The following is a 23672-nucleotide window of genomic DNA, read 5'->3' as shown; positions in this document are numbered from 1 at the left end:
TCAGCCTCAGCAAAAGCAAGGTGCTAAGCAACTCGGTGAGACCCTGTCTCTAAAAAAAATACAAAATAGGGTTGTGAGTGTGGCTCAGTGGTTGAGTGCCCCTGAATTCAATCCTCAGTATCCCCCACCAAAAAAAAAAAAAAAAGAATAAAAAGGAAAATCCCCCTTCCCTCAAGAAGTTCAGCCTGATGAGAACAGGGACAGAACATGGAAAGTGCTTCAACCTATTTCATTTATTTGAGACAAGAATCAATGATCACCTACTCTGTTCCAAGCACCACGCTGGGTGCTGTGGGTATAGATGAGGCCTTGCCCTCAAGGGCTCCGTATCCACAGGGAAACAGAAAATAACCAGCAGAGTGATTGTTTCATAACACTCCCATCATTTCATAATTCCATAGCATCCTTATGTAACTCCAGAAGATGGGCTTCTAAGAAATGGGGGGAGGTGTCATGGAAAGCCTCTAACTGGGGTAACCCTTCTAGTGAGGTTCTGAGTATAGACAGAAGTTGGGGAATCCTGGAGGAGAACCATGTTTAGGGGAGTCTTCCAGAGCTCTTGCTGCTGACAGGAGCATCCATGGTCCCTGAAGCGTTGTTGAGGGGCAAGGGTGAAGAAAAGTCTGGAGAGTAGGTCATCTGAGCTGGGTCTTGAAGCATGAGTAGGAGCTCAGGCAGGAGAGGGGGAAGAGATAAGCTGGGGTAGATCCAGGCAGGCTCCTTGGATGCTAATGAGTTTGGAAGACTTGCTCCTAGGAAATGGGGACAATAGATGGTCTTAGGGACAAGGTCGGATATTAGTTTGAGAAAGCTAATCCACTAGGAGAATGGGTGAGGAAGGATGGAGAGCAATTACATTGTTATAAAAAAAGAAATCTGGCTTTGAACCTACTCCTACTTACCTTACAAGCTAGGGAGACAAATCCTCCTAAATGTCCAAAGCACAACTTTCCAACAACTACAGGATATGGCCATGGCACCTACTGTCATCTAGCATCCCTAGAGACAAGACCAGGAAGTGCACTTACTAGGGACAGACCTGGGCTGTGCTGAAGGGTAGCATCCTGGCCCGCCCAGAGCTGTGGTCTAAGGAAAAGGAGACAGCTAGAATCCAGGACCAGCTTTGCGCAGTGGCAGTATCGTAGCCAATGAGGTTTATCCGAGGCGCAATTATTGCTAATAGAATCCAGGACGGTATATGCTGAGAGGAGAGGCAGCAGCAGAGCAAACTCACAAGATGTGAAAAAGAGAGACCAGCCCCTCTGTAACTAGATACCCTCACACAGCCTCTGTCTTCAGAGGGGAACTCCCCGGAAGCAGATCCTGAAATGAGAATGTAAGGACAAAAATTAAAATGGCTTTTTATTTGGGGACTGACCCCAGGAAGCACTAGTCCCCTGCTGATGGACAGTGAGACAGGCAGGAAAAGGAAGTCAACACCTGGGGCACCGAGCGGGAGAGCAACATGGGAACCGGGCGATCTGGGAGACAGCAGTATATACCTCTAAGCTGCCTGGTCCAAGAGGCCAGGAGCTGGGGTACTTGTCCTTCCACTTCTGTCCATCCATGGCTGACAGACGCTCCCAGGAGTGCTTGCCCTGCACTGGCAGGACACACAAAAAGTTCGTCCCCATCAGAAAAAACCCCTGGTAGAGAGAAAGTGGCCTTTTAAGAACTTATCACAACAGTGATTATCACAATTGTAATATAAATGACTCAATGCTGTAATTACCCATTTAATCTCTCTCTCCTGCATTAGAACATAATATCTGCAAAGGTAGGGATGGCATTACCTCTATATCCCCAGGACCTTGCTCAGTGTGGCACATGGCAGGTGTTCAATAGATACTTGCTAAATAAATGTAATAAGGAGGTTGATAAATTTATGGTAAAGACCCTGAATACTCTCTTTTCTTCCTCTCTCCTCTTCCCCCTCCCTATCCAGAATGTAGCAGAGTTTAAAAATTCTTTTTGACTTTTTTTCTTTTTTCTTTTTTGTCTTCCTATAGAGAGCCGTAGTTTAAATATGGTTTGTCCCCTCCAAAACACAAGTTGAAATTATATTCCCACTATGAGATATTAAGAGGTGGGACCAGGTGGGACCTTTAAAAGGCGATAAAGGCTCTGCCCTCATAAATAGACTAAGCCATTCATATAATTACTGGATTAGTGGGTTAATGGGTTAATGGATTCTCTGCAGTGAGTCTGCTATTAAAACCATTTTGGCTAGGTGTATTGAGAACTCCCTATCTCTTGCCATGTAATGATCTGAGACACTTCAGGACTCTGCCAACAAGAAGGTCATCACTAGATGCAGGCCCTCAATCTTGGACCAGAATTATAAGCCAAAATAAAACTCTTTTCCTTAAAATATATCCAGTCTGTGGTATTGTGTTATTAGCAACAGAAAGTCAACAAAGTAATAAAAGGCCCAACATTTAACTGTGCCCTGTGCTTGGAATAATGGTTACTTTCCCAGCCTCCCTCACAGCTGGGAGGCCATGTGACTAAGTTCTGACCAACAGACATGGAATTGATGACTGCTACTTCCAGGGTATCTCTTTCTGGGTAGAGGTGTACCCATCTCCTTCCCTTTCCTCTTTCCTGCTGGCTGGAATTTGGGTACCATGGTTAGAGCTGAATCAACTACTTTGATTCATTAGGTAGAAGACTTAAACCAGAGAACAGCAGAAGCTAGAAGATCTGGTAATCCTAATGATGAGAGAGCAGACACCCCAATCTCAAGTTCAGCAGCCACCCCAATCTCAAGTTCAACCTCCAGTCTTGCTTTGCATAAAAGTCCTTTTTTACACCATCATTATTTGGGGTTGAGTTTTCTCTCCCTTGCAGCTGAACAATTTAACTCTGAGTAATACACAGAAGGTGGCTGTTAGACTGACTTCTGTAAAGAGGAACGTACAGCTATCCTCACAAATTCCTTTTCCCTTTTGGAATGATGCAGACATGCCCCATGGCAGGTCTAGGGCTGGGCACTGCCACACTCGTGGTTGGAACAGTGGCATCAATGTTCTTTGATGAGGGGATCCTCCTCTCCCATCTTTCTCCATTTTTCAAGGGAGTTTCGAAAATTATACCAGTCCCTCTGAGCATGCACTCCCCACTTACATGCTGTAAGAGGGAACCCAAGAAGCTATGCCAGCTCTGCTGCCCCGTATTAGGTACGGGGGTAGAAACAAATGCAGGTGAGACGCAGAGTCCCCACAAAGCAGGGAGACAAAGATAGAGAAGACTCATGGGCACACATCACCACACCTGCGCGGGGGGTTATAAGGGCAGGCACTGGGGCTGCAGGGAAAAGCTTCGGAGCTCAACCGAATCCCAGTAGATCCACCTGTCGTTGTCTCTGCATCCCTAACTCCCCAAGCTTGGCAGTCCTGGGCCTGCCTGGAAAACAGCCTGGGAATGAGAAGGACTTGGGGAAGAGGTGGCCGGTCTACAGGGATCTTTCTTCCTAGGCACCGCAGCACTGGGGATAGACTTTCTAGAAGAAATTTGCCAGGCGGTGTGACCTTGGACTAGTCCCATCCGCTCCCCGATATTGATTTCCTTTGGGGTTCCCTCAATGTGTGTGTGTATGGCGGGCGGTGATTCTCCTTAGTTGGGGAGCCTGGAGGCGCCGGGACCCGAGGGTGGGAGGCGGTCCCGCTTGTCGCTGAAAGCCGGCCAAGCGCACCGCGGGCGCTCAGAGCTGGCGGCCAGGCTCCTGCGCTTCCTAAACCCGAGGGCGCTCTCCGAGAGCTCTGCGCGGGGTCCCTCCCGGCCGGGACGCGGGCTGCGGGGCGACCCGGGCCTGGGCGGCGGGGGCGGAAGCCGCGGACCCCGCCCGACCCCTCCCGCGGGCGGGGCGGCCCCGCGCCGGCTCCTCCCCCGGCGCCCGCCCGGGCTCAGTCGCGGCGCGCGGTTCCGCAGGTGGCAGCGATGGCCCAGTCCTGAGCGCCCCGCCATGGCCGGCGCCCCCAGCCCGCTGCGCCTGGCGCTCCTGCTGCTCGGGGCGGTGGGCAGGGCTGGCCCCCGCCCTCAGGTGAGCCCCGGGGACCCCGGCGGGGAGGGGGAAGGGCCTGCGGGCGCGGGGACTCGGCAGGGGCCCCCGGACTTGAGCGAAACTCCCTCGCCGCAGGCGGGGAACCGAAAGCCTCCCGGGGGGAGTAGGGAAGTTGCGTGGCCCAGGTGGGCCCTGGACAAGGGACGACTCCCCTCACGCTAGCGAGGCGCCCATTCCTCGCCACCAGGACCCCTCTGCCAGGACACCAGCTGCCCCGCAGTCGCCCTGCGCTGACTTCTTCGCCGCATCCGTGTCCTTCTCAAACCACTTTCCCAACTCCTTCTCCTCTTCAGCCCGTCCCCGCAGCCCTGTCACAGCCCAGTTCTCACTGCGGACCTTCCCCACCCCCATGCTGGACCCCTGGCCTGCGGTGCGTCCCCTACACTTCCGTCCTGTCCTCGGGGCAAAAACCGTGAGAAAGCTCCTGGAAGGCTGAGAAGGCCAGGGTGTGGAGACCCAGCTTGTTCCCTTGGGCACCAGACCCCTAGAACTGCCTTTGACTCATGGCCCCGGGGAACCTGCGGTGGTAACTTGTCCTTCCTCATGACCTCCCAGATGGGACTTGAGTGCTACCCCAGCTCCCTGCAGCAAACACAAGAGGCTCAATGATCCTTCAGAAACACTCAGCCCCCCAACACACATACTCTGCTGACACCCATTCTGATGCCCCTCATAGATAGACCCTGCCAGATTGCATGCTGGGACACCTCACTGGTCAGGAGAGCAGGTCACAGGTGGACCCTTGCAGTCTCCTCTCTGGCTCTCCTTGCCCTGTCTGCCCTCTCTGCCCTCCCTGCCCCAGGCCCCTGCTGTGGAAGGAGGTGTTAGCTGCTTTTGGAGAGGGCAGTGTCCAAAGATGCTGGAATATGCTTGAGCGGAGAGGAGACACAGGTTTGGGTGGCCTGTCTTGGGACAGGGAACACTCCCCTCTCATCACCTCCCACTCTTACTCCCAGACCTAAAGAACTGAGATCTTAGGGAGTGGGCCTCTATAGTCTTGAAATTTGTCCCAGAATAGTAGAAATGCAGGTGGGGGGCCATTGCCTTAGTGAGAACAGATGCCAATGCTGACTGAGAATCCAGGTGTGGGCAGATGTGCCTCTCAACTAAGGTGCCAGCACCTTTTCAGCCCCTAAATCCTTTTCTAGGCTCATTCCCTCCCTCTTTCTATTTCCAAGAGCTAATTACTGCCCCTGGTCCCAGGAGAAGCCCTCTCATTCCATGACACCTTCCTCAGGACTTCCCAGCCAGGCTGTGGCTTTCCTGGTGAAGTCAGGATCTTTCCAGGCCAGAACTGCAGACTCACTACCTATTCTCTCTCATGTTTACCTCCTCTTATGGGCTGGGATAGGATGGGATGGAATGGGAGGCTCTGTTTCCTGGTCCCACCTTGCTGCAGGCCAAGTTTGCAGAATTTGGTTTGGATGAGAAAAAGAGCCAAGGAAAGAGAAAGCGTCCATGGACTGGCTGTCTCCTCCCCAGCTCCTTTTGCAAAGGCATCAGGCTCCCTGAACCTGCCCTTTCCTCTGATTCCCCTTTCTCCTCAGCCCTGGGCAATAACAGGACTGGGGTAGCAGAGAAGGAGAGGAGGCACCACTGAGCAGAGAGGGTGGAGCTTTGGGGGGATGCTCTCACTGTGGGCAGCAGAGATGTGAGCGACACGCAGCTTTGAGGTCAGCAAGGCTAGTTACTCCCTTATGTCACTGACGGAGGGACAAAAGCTCAGAAAAAGAGGGTTCCCTGTATAGTGGCCCTGCAGTTTAGGAGCAGAGAAGGAAAAAAGGGGTGGGGCCTGGTCCCTTTCTCCTAGGGACTGTGGGGAAAATTAAGTGAGCCTCTGAGGCTGGAGGCCACTTCCCTACAGGTAGACGGTGGCTGAGTCAACTTCTGATAAAGGGGACCTAGGCCCCTCCTTCGTTGTTCCTGGGAAGAACCACTCCCCTCCCCTGTTCCTCACCTCCCCAAGACCTTCCACAAAGTACTGGACTCAGAGGAGACAGGCAAGCCTTTAACACCCAAATTAAAACCAGACAGGACTGGGTTCAGATATCAGGTTGGCTACTAGTTGGTGATCTTGGGTAGGATATTGGGCCATCCTGAACCTCAGTGTTCTAATTTGGAAGTAGAAATGACAAACTCTATCATATAGGATCAATGAGAGGATTGAGGAATTGGCACCCTGAAATGGCTACTTTAGTCACCTGGGAGTATTGACCTGTTTGTCCTCTGGAACCTGGAAGTGTTCCCAGGGCTAAGAATAGGGCCTGGAGAGGGGTCTCTGCACTTTACTGAAAGGCAGATGGGGTCCAGAGCTGTACCCTGGTCAGTGTGGACTTTGCCTTGAGCTAGCCTTCCTCCTGGATATGGACCCAGTATGGGGGTCAGGCTGCAGCGACCCAGAAACTCCTGCCTCCAGAGCCTTCCTCTTAGGAAAAGCAGACCCTTCCTTCCCTGAAGCCTGTGGGGCCAATTCCTGCATGTGTGTCTGCACCTACGTGTGTGTGAGATACAGAGAGGGGTGCAGGATAGAGGTGGCTGCAGAGAGACAGATGGGGGAGAACCGTGTGAACTGTGCGAACCCCTGTTTCTCTGTGTATCTGTACGTGAGCCTGTGTGTGACCATCTGCCACTCTGTGAACAGCAGAGTCTAACATATAATTGGGTGCCCGACAGTGTGTGTTGGTGACTCTTGTTTGATACTTTGTCTGTGGGAAGGTCTCTGAGTGTGTGTGATATGCTGTTAAGTAAATGGGTGTCTGTTGGTATGTGTCTGTGTGTGTGATGGAGGTGGGAGTGTATACTTGTGGCAGTGTCTCTGTGGGCCACAGTGTGGGTCAAGTATATCAGTCCAGAAGCTTGGGGTGTGTGCATGTGTGTTGGGGGCATGTGAAGGTCCCCGGCAGTCTGTGGGTGATTATGTGTGTGGAGGGGAATGACCCCATGTCAGGGTCTCAGCATTAGGCATGTCCTTTAGGGTGTGTGTGATAATGCGTGGAGCGTTTATCTGTGCAAGGTTTCTTGCACTTGTGAGATGTGTGTGCTGTTCGCCTCTCCCTGCCCTTCTGTTCAGATACCTTCAAGAAAAAAAAATGGGGACAAAGAGATAGGGCTCTGGCAGCCTCACCCTGCAGGGCAGTGATGGAAGGCATGATTTGGGCTCTGGAAGGTGGCAGGGAGGAAGGACAGGGGTCCTGAAGGAGATGCCAGGGAACCTGAAGGGCATACTTACTTCAGGGCCTCCAGAAATTTGCCTTTGGAGCCCTCTTTGCTCCTTCTGGGAGGCCCCCCTCCCTCATATCTCCCACCTCAGTGGTCCTGAGAGGCTGTGTTTTTTCTCTCTCCTTCTCAACCCAAACGGTTTCCAGAAAAGGAAAGAACCTGTTCACATATTCACCCATTGCAGCCAGGTTTAGAGAGGAGGACCTTCCCGGGCCTTGGGAAGCCTGTCACCTGAGGGTTCCATCCCTCCCATGTCCTTCCTTCTGCTTTTCTTCCTTCAAATGCTGCCCACTGGCTCTGGGCTTGACAAGGCCCCAAGATTTTCATCTATTTATATTCAGTAACTCTGAATAGGATACAATGCCACTTTCCAGGTGAGGAAACTGAGGCCTCAAAAGATTAAACGTGCCACACATTGATGGACAGAGCTAGGATATAAACCAAGGACTTGTGACCCTCTTCCCATTCTCATTCCCACAGACCACACCATTCCCTCCTGACATTCCCTTTCCTGTCTCCTGCTTCCTCTCCAAACTCCTGAACCTGAGTGATCCCCCTGCTTATTGTCCCCTCTAACCCTCTCATCCCTCTCAGAGGGATTCCAAGCAGCCTGGAAGTCCTGATTCTAAAAATTGCCTGCCGGCCCTTACTCTGGCCCTTCAGGTCCCCACTGCTGCTCTGCTCCTGACTGCATTGCTGTGCTGTGAGGGGCAGGGACACCTGCATTGTGTCCTCCCCACTCTCCAGATGCCTCCCCAGGCTTGGAGCAGGGACTCAGATGGCAGGAGGAGGAAGCAGGAGGGAGAAGTGGGCAGGACCTCTCCCTCCCCTATAGTGCAGGGAGCCCCAGGCCTTGCCCAGTTCACTTAGCCATCGGCCGTGTTTGCTACTGGAAGATGTCACTAATTAAGCAGAATAACTGCTCTTTGGACATGAAAATATATTTGTTTCATCTTTCTGGGAGTGTGCTGATTCTAGAAGGAAAGGAGAAATAGGGCCTCCAAATCCAGGAAGCCAAACCTACCTGTTCCACTCTGCTGGACAGTGGCCATTGACTGAGCCTCTCCCGGTGCCCGGGTCATTCAAGGCATTAACTCAGTCCTCACGATGATCCTGGGTGGGTAGCAGTGTTATCATTCCATTTTGCACACATGGAAACTGAAGCTAGAAGTTAAACTTGTACAAGGTCACAGCGAGTTTATCGGGGAGCCAGGATCAGGCTCACGTCTGAGCCCAAAGCCAGGACTCTCCCCACTCCACTGTGTCTCCTGGACCTGTGGCACTTGTTGGCCCCTCACCTGGTCTCACCTGGTCTTATCCCAGGTCAAAGTCTTGTACCTGTCCTTGTGCTTTCTGCCTGCCCCAGTGTAGCACTAACCCATAGCTCTCCCCACTCGCCAGAGCACAGATCTTCCACCTCTGTGCCTGGTCCCTGCCACGCCCTCCTGAAGTGCCGTCCTCCTTGCTAACAGCCACCACCGTCCCTTCAGCATACCCCCACCTCCAGAGCTCAGAGTCACCCCAACCAACCACTCCAAGTGCTTCTGGGAAGTCTCTGTCATGTCACTTGCCCTGCAAAGCATTTGACTCCCACCCCCAAATAGCCCTTGACTCTCTACAGCCAGGCTCTAGGGGGCTCCTTGTATTCTCATGGCCCCTCCACACACCACTACCTAAAACCTGGCACACGCAGGGCTTCCTGTAACAGGAGTGGAAGAGGCCAGAACTCGGTGGTCATTGGTGCAGAGTGTGTGTAGAGCAGGGCGGGAATGAGGGCTGAAAGGCATTCGGAGATCCTGAGCCAGCACGGGGAAAGAACAGGACATCCCTATTGCTGGGGAGCCCCACAACTGAGGGAGAGGCACAGCCTGTCCTCAGGGAACCCCAGTCTGAGGAGACAGCCCCACCCTCAGAGAGCCCCAGTCTGAGACATGTAGCCTCTTCCTTGGGGACCCCCTGTCTGAGAGAGACATGGCCCTGTCCCAAGGGACCCCCAGTCTGAGGGAAAACAGCCTGCCTCAGGGAGCCCCCGTCTGAGGGGATGCAGCCCGTCCTCAGGGAACCCCTGGTCTGAGGGGGTGCAGCCCGTCCTCAGGGAACCCCTGGTCTGAGGGGAAACCTAGCCCCCAGTTCAAGGGACATGTGGCCCCACTCTCAGGGAGCTCAGTCTGAGGGGCAGATGCGGCCCAATTCTCAGGAAGCCCTAGACTGAAGATAAGTTCACATCCATACTTGGCTCAGAATAGGTGGGAAGGCCACCTCTGTTTGGAGCTCCTTGGGTGTGGGTGACCAGGCCTGCTGTCCTGCAGGCAGGTGCTGGGCTCCGCAGGCCTCCGTCTCACTCCCTGCCTAGACATACCTTCTGCCCCGTTCCCAGCCGTGACCTTGCTTCCTGCCCATTTTCCCCTTGGAAACAGAAATCAAGGGGGCGTTCTCCCTGTCTCTCCAGCAGCAACCGCTGCCTCAGCTGCATTCAGGGCCAGGAGGGAGAGGGAGAAGGAAGTGGAGAGGTGGGCTTTATCCGCCTGGACTTATTCTCAGGAAAACCACGTCACCCCCTCACCTGTGGCTAAAACTCACGCCGCCATGTTTACTGTTGGGATATTTGCTTTCGTTTTCTTCCCTCACCCCAACAAATACTGTCAATCTTTGCCCTCAGAAGAGCCCTGTTCTCCAGGGCGTCCCCCTGGCAACCTCAGCACACTGCAGGAAGTTACTGGGGCTCAGAGCAACCCTGACCCCTTCTTGAATTTTCTACAAGGCTCAGGATGCTGAGTCACATGTTGGCACCTGTGACTTTTGCAGAGGTGTCTTTTAAACCACCGCTCAGCTCCTGCCAGGGCAGGACTACCCTTATGCCAGGTCTGGTGTGTGCTTTGGAGCACTGTGAGTCAGGGGCACCCGCTTCTGAAATGCTTTAATTTCAGCCCACATGTACATTTTTGTGATTTCAAAAAGTGAAATTTTGTTTTAAATTATGTATAGACCCTGAATTTTATGCAAGGGGCTCTCTGGTCATTTTGGCAACTACAGCCTCACAATGAGGAATCTTTATAATCTTTAAGGCTGTTCAGGAAAAAAAGTGAAAATGATAAAACACTCCAGCCCCAAAGGCAGTGCGTACACACACGCACCCACACACACACACGCACACACACACACACACACCACCACCACCACCACCACCCGCAAAAGCAGACGTGCCGAAGGGCAGTGCTGGGGGAATGGGCTGTGTGAGGTTCATGTCCCCCACTCACAAGGAGGGGCCCTTCCATCACAGGCTGGACTTTAGCATTCTGGAATCTTCTAGACACCTTCCCCTGTGTCCGTTCAGGATGCCTCCTCGTCCTGGTGGACAGCGTTGGGCTGCGTAATGGATCTGCATCATGTTAGAGGGTAGCTCTGGAGGGCCTGTAGCCCTCCTAGGTCAGCGACTGGGTTTTGAAGGAGGAATGCTCTGCCGGTCTCCCCGAGTGTCACCGCACCCCACACCCTCAGTGCTCAGCGTTGTCACCGAGCTGGGGAGCTCCAGGTCTTGGCCTTAGCTCCCTTCCTGAGATGCTGGGTGCCGTTGATTGAGGCCCTCTCCCACTCTGTGCCCTCTTTTAGAATGACTCAAAGTGCAGGAAGCCTCCAGGTGGGCTGAGGAGGCAGAGGGAGGTGGGGAGCCCTAGGCAATAAGGCAGCCCTGGCCCTCAGGAAGTCCCTGTCCGAGGCCAGGACGTGAGGACATGACTGAGTCACACACACTCTGCTCCCCTTCACCTGCCATCCCAAGAGTCCCTACTACCTTCACGGCAAGCCCCGAAAGAGTACAGATGAGGAAGGCTCCCTTGTTCCCCCCGTTCAGAGGGGCCATTGCCTGGTGAGGTCTGGGTCTCTCAGGTCCCCTAGAGATCAGAAGCCCAAGAGGGTGGGAGCGAGAAGGTAGGTGAGGGGCTGGCTGGACCCACCAGGTCCCCATCTCTGCCCTTTCCCCTCCAGGGCGCCACCGTGTCCCTCTCCGAGACGGTGCAGAAATGGCGAGAGTACCGTCGCCAGTGCCAGCGCTTCTTGACGGAGGCTCCACCTCCGGCCACAGGTAAGTCCAGGTGGGCCTCATCCTCAGAACTCTCCCCAGCTGACGCTCCGAAAGTGGTGATGGAGCCCAAGTTCACGGTTGGGTGTCATTTACTTCTCTGGGATGTCACAGCTGCCCTGTGTCCCCAGCCCTTTGCCAAGCTGTCCCCTCACCTGAATGCCTTTCTGCCCCCTTTCCACCTACCCAGAACCCAGCTCAAGCACTTCCTTCCCCCAGGGATCCCTGTCATCTTTGCCCAGTCGCCCGTGCTGGGCTGTGGGTGACGGTCTTAGCTGTGTTATCCTCCCTTCCTGCCCAGCTGCAGCCTCTCAGAGAGGGACCCAGCCTTTCCATGTCGTATCCTCCTCAGCCCCTGCTGGCCTGTGCATAGGCTGGAAGTCCAACAAGCGCATTTATAAGAGTAAATATTGCAGGGAGTTTGTGAGGTGGTTTAAAGAGCACAGTATCCTGGTCAGATGGGCCTGGGTTCAAATCCTGACTGTGATTATAACATGGTAACCTGAGAAAGGTTTTCTTAGCCTCATAAGCTACTGTTTCTCTGTGATCTGTGATGGGTGATCTAAAAGTGGGCCTATAGGGAGTGTTTATTGAGCACTTACTATGTTCGTGTATTTACATAACACACAGTCTTTATCCCCACAAAACCCTATGGGGTAGGGGATACCCCACTTTACAGAGAAGAAACAGGAACCAAGTAACTTGCTCAAGCAGCTTGTTCCTGCTGTGTGGGAAAGAGCGTGACACAGTAAGCACACAGCAGAGGTCAGTGGAGAGTGACCTCCACGCTGGGGAGAGGTGGGGTGCTCCAGGACTCGACACTGGCAAGGACTCTAAGATGATCCCCTCTGCCCGCAGGCCTGTTCTGCAACCGGACCTTTGATGACTATGCCTGCTGGCCAGATGGGCCACCAGGCTCCTTTGTGAATGTCAGCTGCCCCTGGTACCTGCCCTGGGCCAGTAGTGGTGAGTCTTTCCCTCCCCCGTGTCCAGGAGGCCAGGGAGGGGCACTGCTTCCTTTCCTCTGAGGTGCAGCCCTCCGCCAGAATGTCTGCAGGCCCCCCAGCGAGTGGTCTCCTGCCTTCCCAGAGCTGGGGGGTGGGGGTGGTCAGTGGTGGGTGTCAGGACGGCCTGAAGTGCAGCCTGGGCCTGAGGCCTGTGCTAGTGAGCATGGGGTGTGAGTTAAGAGAAATGTGACCCCTCCAATCTAGTAATCAGGGACAGGGACAAGTGGGAACAGATCCTGGGAGTGGCGGGGATACACAGGTGTCATTGCTCTGGTATGAGTGTGCACGTGCGTGTGTGTCGACAGGTGGCCCCTACCTGGTTGGGACACCTATCCACTTCCTGATTCTTCAGGGGCTCACAGGAGCAGTGAGCAGGGTGCTGACGGGATGGTCCACTGGGCTTTCCCCAGCTCACTCCTGCCTGCAGGGGAGATTCTGACCTGGGAAAGATGGAGGGAAGGTGAGAGGGTCACTGGTCCAGAGACCTACAGAGGCTGCAGGGGACACTTGACTAGGAGGGGTAATTAATATGCCCCCTCCTCTGTCCTCCATCTCAGCCTCCCAGGCTGAGGCACCACGGGATTCAGGAGTTGGTCTCCATGGTCTCCATAACAGAAGAGGCCCCTCTTATCATAATAATAATAGCTGGTGTTTATCGAGTACCAGCCAAGTCCTGTGCTAAAAGAGGGACGTTTGTGTAGTCTTTATAGCCATCCTGTGATCATGCTTGTCTAGATGAGGAAACTAAGGCCCCAGGAAGTTTAAGTCGCATGTTCCAAATGAGGTGGTAAATGGCAGAGCCTGGATTTGAACTAGTCCCTGCCCTTACCCTTGTGCCAGGAAGGCCTGAGCTCAATAGCAAACACTGGCCCACAAGCAAGAGTGAGCGAGAAGTGAGGCAGCGGGGTGCCAGGGACTTCCTGGAGGAGGTGGCCTGGCAGGGCCCGATGTGAGCTTCACCTCAGCAGAAGAGACTGAGATCCAAGGAGGCTGCACCCTCTCCCTGAGGCACACAGAGATGCACAGGGAGACAGGCCAGGGAAAGAGGCAGGCACCTGGGGAGGACCAGGAGTGTCTCAGTGGCCCTTACACAGTCCTCTTCACTGTGGCCTCTTGTCAACACTTTACCTACATGAGCTTCTGTCCTCACAACTCTCCGAGGCCAGAACTCTGCTTACCCTCTCATTTTCAGATAAGGAAACTGAGACTCAGAGATGCTCAATGGCTTTTCCAAGCTCACGCAGCTCGGGAGCAGCAGACCCAGGATCAGTCCAGGAGGCGGGTGTAGAGTGTCAGGCTCTCACTGGGGACGCTGCTGTCTGGGCACACCCTCGGGCAGGGCAGTGAACTTCCCGCCCTCTTCCCACGAGCCCTGCAGTCCCCTGGCTCAGCCTGTAGAGGGCCTGACTAGCGGCGTGGGCAGAGCGAGTTCCCAGACCGCTGTGCCTGGATTTGCTTGCTCTGGAGGTGGGTAGAGTCAGGCCACGGGGATGTGGGGAGCATCGCAGGTCCTTGAAAAAACCATGGCTATTAATTTTTCCCACCCGCCCCACATACCTGCCTGACCTCCCACATTGCACACACATTCCCTGTCTCTTGAAGATTTGGGACTGCTGCTGGGCCAGCCTCTGCCGGGCCTCTAGACCCCAGGGAGCCAGGCGCGGGACAAGGCCCATCACTCAGCACTAAGCGCCCCCAGCTCTGCCTGCTGCTTGTGGCTCCATCCATCACCTTTAATTTTATTTGAGCAGGAAATAGGTCCTGGTGGTGCCCGTTTATGAGCGAACACGGTTTTATTGCTTTCTCCATGAAGATAACGGCCTCTGCACAGGCCCCCTGCCAGCCTCCTCCCCCTCCCCCGTCGCCAGGCTAATTTACTCCCTTTTTTGACACTCGGAATCACCGGCTCTGCCTCCTCTCCCTGAGTTAGGGACCCGCAGAGACACCCACCAGGCTCCGGCAACATAATTGCTGTCTCTGGCCTGATGCTCCCCAACAGATGCTGGCTGCCTGATCCCATCCCAGGCATATGGGGAGGGGAAGGGGCAGTTCTGGAGCTTTCTTGGGTTGGCCCAGGCAGCAGCCAGTGAGAAACTTCACAGTGTGAGCTGGGGTTAGGGAGAAGGAAGACATTGTCTCATGCGGGGCCCTGGCAGAAACCATGCTCAGCAGGGGATTGAGAGCGAATTCAGTGGCAGGGTCCCTTACACAAGCTGGGCAGGGCTAAGGGACCAATAAGGCATATATGAAGCACCAGGAACTAAAACTGTGGAAAGCTTTGGCTCCCCTAGACCTGAGCAGCAAGGGGCAGGAGTGGGACGGGGATCCCCACGACAGCTGGGGCTGAGATGGGAAGGTCACCAGCAGGGCTGTGGCTGCAGAGGGGAGAAGCCACTGCCAGAACTTCAGAACCAAGCAGGAAGGACTGCTGTCCTGTCTTCTGTCAGCGCCACCCATTGGTCAAACTCAGCAGAGGGCCAGGAGCCCAGCGACACCAGCTCAGGGATCAGTCTTCTGGGGCACAGAGCAGAGCAGAGGAGTGGGCCATCTGAGAAAGAATTAAATTCCAAACAATGACCAAAGCCCCGCGCTCTGTCTTCGTGAGGAGCCAGGGTGCCTCAAGACCTTTAGGGTGTGTGAGTGTGTGGAGAGAAGCGGTGACTTTCACCATGGGGCTGAAGCTGTCAGCCCAGCGGCCCTGGCAATGGTGCTGAGGGAGGTGGAGCCATCTTCTGCCTGTGGTATGGTATAGGGATGACTCCCAGGGACAGGTGACATCCTGGCCAGGCCTGGCAGAATAGGCAGGTACAGAAAGAAGAAGGAGGGCCCTTCACAGAGGGAGGACATTCAGGCAGCACCGTGGACTTGGGGCCACAGTGCTGCACAGTGTCCCAGGGAAGCCGGCCCAGTCTTGAATTCTGGCCCTTCTGATTGAGCACCTGGGAGCTGGGGTGGTGCAGAGAGGGTAGGTGCAGGCGTGGAAGAGGGGGCGCTGAGGAGCGCCGCGTGCGCCAGGATGGTGAGCTTCAGAGCCCGTTGCTGCCCCAGGGCCTTCAACAGCCATTCACCCAGCAGCAGCCGACCTAATGCCAGCCTCATTAGCTGCCCCTCTCCTGATTTCTACCTGTTTGTTAGCTTAGTTCTAATTATATGAGAGTCATAAAATGCTTTTAAAATAGCCTATCACTCACAGTTCTTAGAAACTCTGGCAGGTGCCTCCCCTGAGTAATGTGGAGCCCAGGAGCTTTTACAGCAGCCTACGGTTGTCAAGGGGAGACTGAGGCACGAGCTGGGCCCTAGAGGTGCTCTGGCTGAAGTGGTGGCAGATCCTTCTCTGGCGTTTTCTGAGTGGCAGCAGGGTCTCCACTGTGACCTAGTGTTGAAGGTCAGCTGTGCACCATGCACTTCACATACTTTATCTCCTGGGAAAGTTGGTTCCCATTTTACAGATGAGGAAACTGAGATCCAGGGAGGTGATGTGACTCACCCAAGAGCCCACAGCTGGTTGAGGGCAGAACCAGGATTTGAACTTGTGTTGGTGGAGTTGGGAACCTGGGCTCGTTCTCGTAAACCCTGATGCTCCATGTGACCTTACCTGCCAGTTTGGGGAGGGCCCGTTCCTTGCCTCTCTGAGACTCAGCATCCCCATCTGTATAATGGGACCCAGTGGTCTTTGATGGCTGCTTCTGTTGCCAGGGTGTGGGAGCTAATGGATTCATGAGCAGCTCTCCACAGCCCTGAGTGCCCGAGTCCTCATGGAAGGGTGGCTGTTAGCTTGATTACAGACGCCGCAGCAGTTTCCGGGAGGGGAAGTGTTTAATTGGGGGTATTATTTCCAGGCCAGGGTCTGACTTAATGAAATATCCCTGGGCCTCCTGGCACGCAGCTGCCTGGTTGCCTCCTTGTGTTGACAAGACGGAGCCAAGCCCTGGCTTTAATTGACCAGCTCCTCCCAGGTCAGATAAAGCCGGGCCGATAAGCAGGGCCATGTCCAAACCAGCCCACCTCCAAGCCAAGATGTGTGTCTGGGGACCATGGGCTCAGACAGGAACCTGCCCTGGCTTTTAATATTTGATGCTAATGAAGGATAACTGACAGATGCACTTGCACAGGCTGACTGAGCGTCTCAGGGACACAGCAGTCCCTTGACTCTGTGCCAAGAATGTACACATCTGTGCACACACCACTTCCCCAACCCCCCAGCTGGCCCTGAACAGAGGACCCAGAAGAATGCAGGCTCCCCTGGGGCCGCAAGGGCGAAGAGACCTGCTGGCATGATCGACATTGTTGGCTGTTAGCAGCAAGTTTGGCTGCTAACTTTTGTCCTCTGAAAGCAGAGAGCTAGAATCCTGACTGCTACTTCTAACTGCCTGATCTTGAGCAAATCACTGGACTTCTCCGAGGCTCTTCATCTGTAAAATGGGATTGACTATGTCTACCTGCACAGGTGTCAGGCATACAGCAGGTGTTCAGAAACCAATTCTGTGAAGGCATAGCCTGCAGAATAGGCTCTGACACCTGTTCATTGCCCACGGCGTCAGCTCAGGTCCCCATTACTGCTCTTGGAGGTATCTACAGCCAAAGACTGGTTTTGCTACCTATCAGGTGACTTGACCCACAGTAAAGAATTTCTGGCATCCATGCAGCAGATAATAGAGGCATTTGGGGACCTTAGAGGAACCCTTCAGATCAGTGCCTCTGCTTCCCTGCCTTTGCACGTGCCTGATGTTGTTTGTAAATGCTTTAGAGGGCTCTCCAGTGCCCCTCCACTGCTACTGCTGTTCCCACCACCAGGAGTTCCACCATTAGATTCCAGGTTTTCATTCGTCTCCCAGGTGAAGTCTCTTAAAATGCAGGTTGTGCTGGGGATGTAGCTCAGTGGTAGAGCACTTGCCTATCATGTGAGAGATCCTGGGTTCAATCCCCGACACTGTAAAAAATAAACAAGTAAATAAAATGCAGGTCCTTCCAGAAGGAGTAAGGCTGCAAGTTGATTTGCATGTGATAGTATCAGATAAATTCTGTCTCCTAAAGACAGACCTGGTCCACCCTGTGTTCATGAAGGAAGAGGAGAGAGAGCAAAGAGCAGGGGCTGCCAGGCTGGGCAATGGGGGTGAGTGACAGGGAAGGACAAGGTCCAGTCAACAGGCCCTGCTGGTACATAGTCCAGACCCTGTGCTAAAGGTCTCCTAGCCATGTGACAACAGCCTTAGGATCTGTAAAATAGAGCCCCTGTATTAGAAGGCTGCCCTCCAGGCCCTCGAGGGACACTCCTCAGCACACACATGTTCACAGACCTCTTTTTACTGCTAATCTCTCCACCTGAGCACTGACCAGCCACTTGTCACCCAGGACCTCTGGTGGCTTCTCCATTCTCTCTCTCTCTCTCAAATTGTGCCTGCCTCACACAGTTCAGGAAGCTGATCTTTTAAATCTTCTAGGCTTTTGGAATTTAAAATCTTTTAAAATATGTTCCCAGCCAGCTTCCCTCCCAGATTGCTGTGTTAACTCCTCTGTCCCTTACCTGTTCCCTGGCCTGGTGCCAGACTCAGGTTCCCTGCAGGCAGGTGAGGAATGAGGTGTTTTGTCCTAGACACAGGAAAGCACTCTCCCCACCCCACATCAAACCTGGGGCCACAAGCCACCTCCCTGGGTGGGGTTAGATGGACCATGGGACTTGGTGGGGATGCTTTTAGCACCTGGATACCCAGGTGGGATGGGAATGGCCACAGGTGATGTCCCTCTCCTAACCCTGCTAGGCCTCTTTTATCTCCTCTGGTTTGTGTTTGTGGTATGCCTTTCCAAGGAGTTTTTGGGTTTTTTCTCATGAGAGCCTTGATTCCCTGACCAGGGACTGTGCCTCACCCCCAAACTAGGAGCTACCTGAGGGCAGGGGCTAGGTCGTTCCCTTCTCTCGGACTAGGAGATCTCCAAGGGCTATTTCTATCCCCAAATACGACTAAGGGTTACTTGAAGTAGAAGCTTTCTCTTCCCCTTTGAAGGGAGAATTTCCAAGGGCAAAACCCATCTGCACCTGGAGACTGTGTGTTTCCTTTAGATCAGGTGGTCTTTGAAGGGAAGTCTGTGTCTCCTGTATCAGATTGGGACTTCCTAAGGGCAAAGATGTGTCTCACCCTCAGTGAGGAATCACTGGGACCTCTGCCTCAGACTGGGTCTCCCCTGGGAGAATAGAGCTATGCCTTCTTAGACTGGGTCTCCTTGAGGACAGGGCCTTATCTTTCCTCAGACTGGGGTTCTCTGAGCACAAACTTGTCTGTCCTCAGACTGCAGCTCACTGAGGACAAACTTTTCTCTCCTGGGACACCCTGAGGTAGGGGCTGCCTCCTCTCTCTCAGGAGTTCAGAGCCTCAGGGTCTTCAGTTTTCATAGGATCTGATGTCCTCAAAGAGTCTGAGAGGGAAATTGGGCCAAGTTAGAAAATCAGAAATCATAGACGGTGACTGTGGTAGGGATTTATCTCATCTCAGAGATATGGGTTCATCCCACTGTGTCCCCTGCTAGCCAAGAGGAAAAGCTGAGGGTGAGCCTGGGTGACCCTCACCTTGGTGACCTACTGTCCCATCCCTGGACCATCATGGTTTATGGGATGGGATGAAGGTGAGTGTGTGTGTGTAGGTGTGGGTGTGTGTGTAGCAGGTCTGAGTGCAGTATTGTCTCATAAGTGGAGCACGGATGACCTTCAGGATGGGAAGGACAAGGGCCATCTAGCATTGGACAGGCTGCCTGTCTCCAGGCGGAGGCTCAGCGGCCCTCTCCCCTCCCAGTGCTGCAGGGCCACGTGTACCGGTTCTGCACAGCAGAGGGCCTCTGGCTGCACAAGGACAACTCCAGCCTGCCCTGGAGGGACCTGTCGGAGTGTGAGGAGTCCAAGCGAGGGGAGAAAGTGAGTTTAGGGGCGGTTCTGAGCCCAGGACCCAAGAAGCAGGGCCTCCACTGTACAGAGTGGGCCCCTGGAGGGCCTGTCTGCTCATCTCATGCATCCCCTACCACACCATCTGGGGCCTTGGAACTTTCCAGGCCCTCTAGGGCTGTCTCCATAGGTTATCTCTTTCATGATTCTGGGATCCCCAGTGGGGCCTGCCTGGGGCCCTCCGTCCATCCTTACCCCCTGGGGAGGAAGTATGAGGAGTGAGGGGGCAGTGGACTGCACCACTCTCACCGTCTCCCCGCCTGCTCCAGGGCTCCCCGGAGGAGCAGCTCCTGTCCCTTTACATCATTTACACGGTGGGCTACGCGCTCTCCTTCTGCGCCCTGGTCATTGCCTCCGCCATTCTCCTCAGCTTCAGGTAAGGGGGCTGGGACCCCGGGAGGGGGCTGCTTGACGCTCACTGCCCCAGGTAGAGGAGGGGAACTCCAAACCAAAGCAGCCATGCAGTAGGCCCTTCTCTCTGGAACTCTGGAGAACATGAGATCGAAAACACAGGACAGCACTGCGTACTCAGCCTGATCTCTGCTGTGTAACTATGTCCATACATACTGCAAGAAAGAACCCTCCCACCTTAACAGCAGTGGAAAATCCTGGGAATCCTCTCCATTGAGCAGGTGGAACTTCAATAACCAATAATTCAGTGTGATTTTAGGAACAATCTTGGTGATCCGAGATTCTGCTCTTATGGCAGTAGAAAAGTTCTTCCTTAGGTCTAACCTAGATGAGACATTCCTTCTAGACTAGGAGCTGGGGAGCAGTTTCCTTCCATTCCCTCTGGATACATCAGGGAATCTGGGGTCAGGGACAGGAAGACTTATGAGAGTGGGGACAACTCTGAGGGCAGGGACTTCAGGACACCAGCCAGTAGGAACAGGAAATGTGGTATTCCTTCTTTTGCCCCCAAGTCACCTGGCACAGTGCTGAGCATACTGTCAGTGCTCAATAAATGCATTCACTGAACAAATAGTCTACTCTTTTATTATGAAGCATTTCAGAGATTCAAAAGTACAGTGATGAATGCACTCCCTGGTGACCATGTGACCCGCCCCTGGCCACCCCCACCAGAGGAAACCCCTGGCTGTACCTCTTAAAGTTCCCACTCATTTCCTCATCCTTGTACCACGTTTCAAAGCCTTTGTAAAAATATACAGTCCAGCTTTGTGTATTTTCAGTAGTATATTGTGCATATTCTTCTGCCATTTTTGTGAGATTCACATTAGTACCGGTCATTCTCCAGCATTAATTTTAACAGTCATTCTGTATTCCCTTGTTGTAACGTGCCTTATTTGTCTGGTATCATTTTAATGGATAATTTTTTCGGAATTGCAAACCTCACTTTGATGGGCGTTCTCACCTATGACCCGTCGTGTGTTTCCCTCAGGCATATAAACCAGGGGTCGAACAGCCCAGCCAAATACCACTTGCTTCTGCAAATTTAGTAGGTGGTATTAAGTTTCTCTTCAGAGTAGTCATTACCAATTTGCCCTCTCACCAGTAGCAAAAGAGATTCCTTTGCTTAATATCCTCCCCAATATTTAATATTATTAGAAATTAAATGTTGCTAATCTGAAGCGTGTGAAATATCTCATTATGATTTTAATTTGCATTTAATTTTTAGTTTGAGTCCTGGAAAGATCAGGCATTTTTTCATGGTTTATTCTATGAATTGATTGTTCATATCCTTGACTGAGTTGTTATTGGTCTATTTGGCTTTTTCTTGTTTATTTCAGGCACTCACTGTTCTGGATACTAGTCCAGGATATACCCTCTCTGAGTCTGTGACTTGTTTCTTCACTCACTGTATGGTGCCATTTATGCACAGAAGGTCTACATTTTAATGGAATGAAATTATTCTACTAATCATTTCCTATTGATAAAAAAATTTATCAATAAATGTTGTCAATTGATAAAAATTAATTTTATCACTTGATAAAAATGTATTCTTTTCCAAAGACTGAATTTACTTTATGCTTTTCTGTAAGAAATCTTATTTCACCCTAGAGTCACAAAGATAGTCACCTATATTTTCTTCTTAAAGTGATAAGAGTTTTGCTCTTCCCTATGGTTCTCTGATCCACCTGGAACTTATTTTTATGTATGGCAAAAATCAGGGACTTAATTCCATTTTTCCACACATATATATAATTGATTGCTCAGTACCATTTACTGATAACCCATACTTTCCCTCTTGGTTTGCAATGCCTACTCTATCATGCAATAAGTGTCTATAAATTTGCAAGTTGGTTTCTGTCATTTATACTCTTTTCTATTGGTTTGTTTATGTGCCCTGTCCCAAAGCCATGGTGCCTTATCTCCTAAAGATTTATTAGAACTGGGCACAATGGCACGTGCCTGTAATCCTAGTGGCTCAGGAGACTAAGGCAGGAGGATTTGTAATCCAGCAAAGCCAGCCTCAGCAACATAGTGAGACCCTAGGCAACTTAAAGAGAGACCCTGTCTCAAAATAAAACAAAATATAAAAAGGGCTGGGGATGTGGCTCAGTGATTAAGAACCCTGGGGTTCAATTCCTGGTACAAAAAAAAAAAAAAAGATTTATAAGAACTCCTATTATAACAGCAACTGTACTTAGTGGTTCTTTAGGAGTTCTGGACTATTCCTGGCCCTCTGCTCTTTAAAAAAAAATTTTTTTAAGCAGGGATTGAACCCAGGTAGTGCTTGGCCACATCTCCAGCCCTTTTTTATATTTTGTTTTATTTTGAGACAGTCTTGCTGAATGACTTAGGGCTTCATTAAGTTGCTGAGGCTGGCTTTGAACCTGTGATCCTCCTGCATCAGCCTCCTGAGTCACTGGGATTATAAGCATGTGCCACTGTGCCCAGCTTCTTTAAAAGTTTTTAAAGGTCCATAAAAAAAGTTGATGTTTTTATTACAACTGCACTGAATTTATTGATTAATGTGGGAAGAACTAATTGACTCCTTCAGTTCAGTGTCTCTTTTTATCCTTAAGTATGGAATAGCTAGGTGTTTCCATTAAAGATTTCTCTAATGATTTGAAGTAAGTTTTATGCTATTCTCCATAATGATCTTGCCCACCTTCTTGTTAGACTTATTTCTAGGTAGTCAATTAAAATACTATAAATAAATTAGTGTTTAAATTCACTTTTTAAGTGTTTGCTGCTGGTATGTGTAAATGTATGTATTGGCAACATTGCTAAACCCTCTCCTTGTTCTAATATATTCAACGCTCTATTGGATTCTCATGAAGATAATGTCATCTACAAATTACGACCATTTTGTTTATTTCAAATTCTTGTTCATTTTTTCCTCTTGTCTTATTTTAGCAGCTAAGATCTGTGTACATATATGGAATAGAGGTGATGATAGCGCAGGTCCTTATTTTTGTTCCTGATTTAATTTTTTATTTTTTAATTAAAAAAATTTTTTTTTGGTACCAGGGATTGAACCCAGGGACACTTAACCACTGAGCCATATCCCCAGCCCTTTTTTATATTTTATTTAGAGACAGGGTCTCACTGAATTTTCAAGTCCCTTGCTAAATTGCTGAGGCTGGCTTCAAACTCATGATCCTCCTGCCTCAGCCTCCTGAGCCACCGGGATTACAGGTGTGAGCCATCGCGCCTGGCTGTTCCTGATTTTAAAGTAAATATTTCCAGAGTTTCTCAGTGAAGAATGTTTTTTCCAGTTGGATAGATAGCCTTTTTCACCTTAAGAAATGCCCTCCTAGTTTCAGTTGGCTACACCTTTTTACATGAAGGATATTGACCTTGTATCCAATGCCTACTGAACTCCTTCCAGGGGCCTAGCCCTGCACTGCCTGAGTGTGCAGACCAGAGGCATTTAACACATGGGCCCTGCCATGAAGGAGCAGAGTCTCCACCGGGGAGACTGATGTTCACACATAAATCTCTTTGCCACGCATGACTGTATGAGGGAAGATGCTGCAGAGAGGCGGAGGGAATGTGCTGGGAGGAGCGGGCAGAGCTGAGGCTTCCTGGAGGCAGGACTTGAGTTGGTCCGGAAGGGTTTTCCAGGTGGTGGGGAAGAAGGGCCTTCGCAGAGGAAGGAAGAACTGGGAACATGCCCTGTGGTGTGGTCCGAGAGCCGGGTCTCGTAGAGCAGAACAGTTGGCCACCTTGCCAGGGAAGGGCCCTGCTTTTTCCCTCAGACACCTGCACTGCACCCGGAACTACATCCACCTGAACCTGTTTGCCTCCTTCATCCTGCGGGCGCTGTCCGTCTTCATCAAGGATGCCGCCCTCAAGTGGATGTACAGCACGGCCGCCCAGCAACACCAGTGGGATGGGCTCCTCTCCTACCAGGTGTGTGGGGTGACCAGGAGGCGCCTGGGGGCGGGAGGAGAGGGGTGGTAAAGC

At 52.1% G+C, this 23672-nt stretch overlaps 1 protein-coding gene and 1 pseudogene across 1 annotated transcript in view; both read left to right on the top strand.

The window, feature by feature from the left end:
* Positions 1-1119: 1119 nt before the first annotated feature.
* LOC124989857 (uncharacterized) lies at positions 1120-1203 on the top strand (annotated as a pseudogene).
* Positions 1204-3945: 2742 nt separating this feature from the next.
* The window catches only part of Glp1r (glucagon like peptide 1 receptor), a 32692-nt gene continuing 12965 nt past the window's right edge, over positions 3946-23672 (top strand). The window contains exons 1-6 of the mRNA XM_047558844.1: positions 3946-4042; positions 11267-11363; positions 12219-12326; positions 19153-19271; positions 19568-19674; positions 23465-23618. Of these exons, the coding sequence (XP_047414800.1) occupies positions 3965-4042; positions 11267-11363; positions 12219-12326; positions 19153-19271; positions 19568-19674; positions 23465-23618 (663 nt within the window). The 5' untranslated portion in view covers positions 3946-3964. The remainder of the gene's footprint in view (positions 4043-11266; positions 11364-12218; positions 12327-19152; positions 19272-19567; positions 19675-23464; positions 23619-23672) is intronic.

This window comes from Sciurus carolinensis, chromosome 7 (genome assembly GCF_902686445.1).
Source record: "Sciurus carolinensis chromosome 7, mSciCar1.2, whole genome shotgun sequence".
NCBI lineage: Eukaryota > Metazoa > Chordata > Mammalia > Rodentia > Sciuridae > Sciurus > Sciurus carolinensis.
Note: the sequence above shows the minus strand (reverse complement) of the source record. Positions and strands in the feature narration are given on the sequence as shown.